This window comes from Nymphaea colorata, chromosome 6 (assembly GCF_008831285.2).
Source record: "Nymphaea colorata isolate Beijing-Zhang1983 chromosome 6, ASM883128v2, whole genome shotgun sequence".
Taxonomy (NCBI): domain Eukaryota; kingdom Viridiplantae; phylum Streptophyta; class Magnoliopsida; order Nymphaeales; family Nymphaeaceae; genus Nymphaea; species Nymphaea colorata.
In genome coordinates, this window is record NC_045143.1 from 16481765 (window position 1) to 16484479 (window position 2715).

At 51.2% G+C, this 2715-nt stretch overlaps 1 protein-coding gene across 1 annotated transcript; it reads right to left on the reverse strand.

Moving 5' to 3' along the window:
• Positions 1-1305: 1305 nt before the first annotated feature.
• On the reverse strand, positions 1306-1698 carry LOC116256597 (copper transporter 1-like). The gene has a single exon (XM_031632997.1). It carries the CDS (start codon positions 1696-1698, stop codon positions 1306-1308), a length of 393 nt encoding a protein of 130 aa, XP_031488857.1.
• Positions 1699-2715: the final 1017 nt, after the last annotated feature.

Sequence of the window (2715 nt, forward strand, 5' to 3'; positions counted from 1 at the left end):
ACCCTTGACCAAGTCTAGCCCCTCTCGGTCACTTACAATTTCCCGACCGAGCCTCGCCTTAGCCTCACCATCTATTGCTCAGCCCTTCGACCAGACCCACCTTCTAGTTAGGTTAACCCCTTCCGCATCTAAGCTAGCTTACCTCTCGGCCTCCCACAGCCCGAGCCATCTTAACCCGACTGGCCAACCCTTAGAGCCCCGCCAGTCCAAGCCAACCCCAGCCGTAGCTAGGGACCAGGTTCAGCCGGCGACGTTAGCGTTTCGCTAGCGGCCCTCGGCCAGCACCTCGGCCGCGCTCCCTCCGCCGTCGGATCCCAGCCGACGCCCGTGGCCGAGCCACTCGGAGAATAGGCAGGTCGGCACTGCCGCACTCGGCTTTCGCCCCCCTCGTCTTGTTCGCGGTTTCTCGTCCAGCCTAGCGGCGACAGGCGGTCGTCCTCTCTTCTCGGCTATTGGCAGCAGGTGGCTGCCCTGGTCGGCAATCCCTCGCCGACCCGTCTCCCGTCCGTAGGCGGCACCCAGGCAGCGCCCTCGGCGACATCCCGTCGCTATCCTCTCGGCGCTCGAGGCAACAGCAGGTCGCCTTCTTCTCAGCCAATCGCCCCGCAGGTCCGCGCCCGACAGCCGGTCGCCTCCCTCTCGGCTACGCGCCCGCCCGTCTTCGTCCGATAGCAGGAGGCTGTCCAGGCCGCGTGCTTCACGCCGACCCGTTGCTGCATTGCCCGGGGATCGGTCTTCACCCCGTGGCCACTTCGGCTCAGCCGAGGCTAGCCCTTGGCCGGTAACCCTCTAGACTCTCTTGTAGATCTGGGGAGGGTGTCATTGCTTTCTGTTTTTAGGAATTTATCTAGTTTTTTTTCTTATTGCTTTAGCCCAAGGCTTCGGCCTAGCTCCTCGCTGTGATACCTCGAGGGCCATCTTGCCCGAGACACGATCACAAGGAGTAGACTACCCATTTATTTTCCGTTGGGCGTGGTTTGTCTGTTAGCGTGGTGTGCATGGATATATGGTTTGATTGTGAGTGAGTCGAGAGAATTCTTGTATCGCTTGCGTTTGTACAGCCGTGTATCCCCTTGTAGTTCTTTGTAGTAGGTCTGCCCGTAGCTAGGAATTGAGAACAAGGGTTTTTCGCACTTGTAATTCCAGTCCTAAGGGTTTTTGCGCCGGGGTTTGTTCGGCCGGGTAGAATCACTTTTATTAATTTGTCTTATGATTTTCGGTTTTTGGAAGTACTAAAGTGACCTGGGAATTTAGGTCGCTCTTGGTTAGGTTCTCTAGCCCTACCGAGAGTGGGCCTAACAGTCTCTAAGGATTTGTGGGCAGTCCGTTCTTATGTTTATCGCCTCTGTCTTTGTTTAGTCGACTAAAGACGCCGCTGCCGAACAAGAAGAAGCCCACTACGTGGCCAGAGATGGCAACCAGAAGGATGCCGACGTTAAAGGTCATGATGGACAGCATCACCAGGTAGCCGACACCCATGCGCAGTCCGTGGAGGAGTGTCTGCAGAAGGCCTGAAGCTGCCCTCGGCGCGTCTGGCCGAGACAAGAACCTGCAGACGCTGAGCCACTCGTACAACAGGGAGAGAACAAATACCAGGACCAGGGAGAGGAAGTACATGGCCAGCCTGCCCTCTGGCCACCCATTGAACCACACCTCCACATCCTTCCCCCAGAAGAAGGGCGTATGCATCGACTCCATCGTCCCTTGCACCTGTTTCTACAACATCTCTCTCTCGGAAAGGTTTCCTTTGTTCTTGTGCTGGTGTGTAATTGAAGAGCAGCTCTGCTTTTATTGAAGTGGGAGTTGAACGGTTGAGAATAGCTTTTGTAGTAGAGATCGTGGTGCTGCCGTGGAGGAGGGCGAACAACCGCAGCTTCTGCTGCCAAAAGAATCCTTCTGGTCTAGGTATGGAACGGCCATGGAACCACCAAGTTGAACCGATTTAAAATAGCTTGAGAGACCGAACGAGCTCTGACGAGGTGCCGCTCAATAGACTGTCAGATGAGGTTGACTAATATTTTTACCAGGCTTATTAACAGACGGGGAACTGCTGTTTCTTATCCACGCATCCTTCATTTAACTTGAATCATACTGAAAACAGGTAGCCGTCTAAAGTAAACCATGAAGTTGTAATTTTGATCATCTTGAATTCCCTATGATCGATCGACACTTGCTTGAACTCTAAAACTTTAAAATTGGAAAACACTGTTTTTTTAGATTTATATAACATATACAAATGGATCAGATTCTAGTGATCTGGATGCTAATCAGTACCTGTCAGAGAGACGGTGTACGCGTTGCCAGGGTTAGGATTATTAATCTCATCCATAGATCATCTGTGTAAGTGAGGATCTGGGTTATAGATCTTAGATTGGACCTTTGAGGCATCATGAAATTCGGAATGAAGCCTCTACATCAGATTCTCGGATTCAAAGGGATTACCAGTTATTTAAGCAATTGGTATGAAGGATCTTAAGTTTGATGGTGCAGGTTAGAGAGGCCCTCCACCACATTAGCGTGACCTCATAAGGGCAGGGCATTTAATTAGTGCATGTTTAATAAAAAAGTATTTTATATATACATATATATATATATATATATATATACTATATACATATCTAATATATTTAAAATCAAGAAAAAAGAAATTTATTGGGCCCGCTCAGCCCTGACCCCAACCCATAGGTCAGCTCGGGCTCGGCCCGACATGGGTTG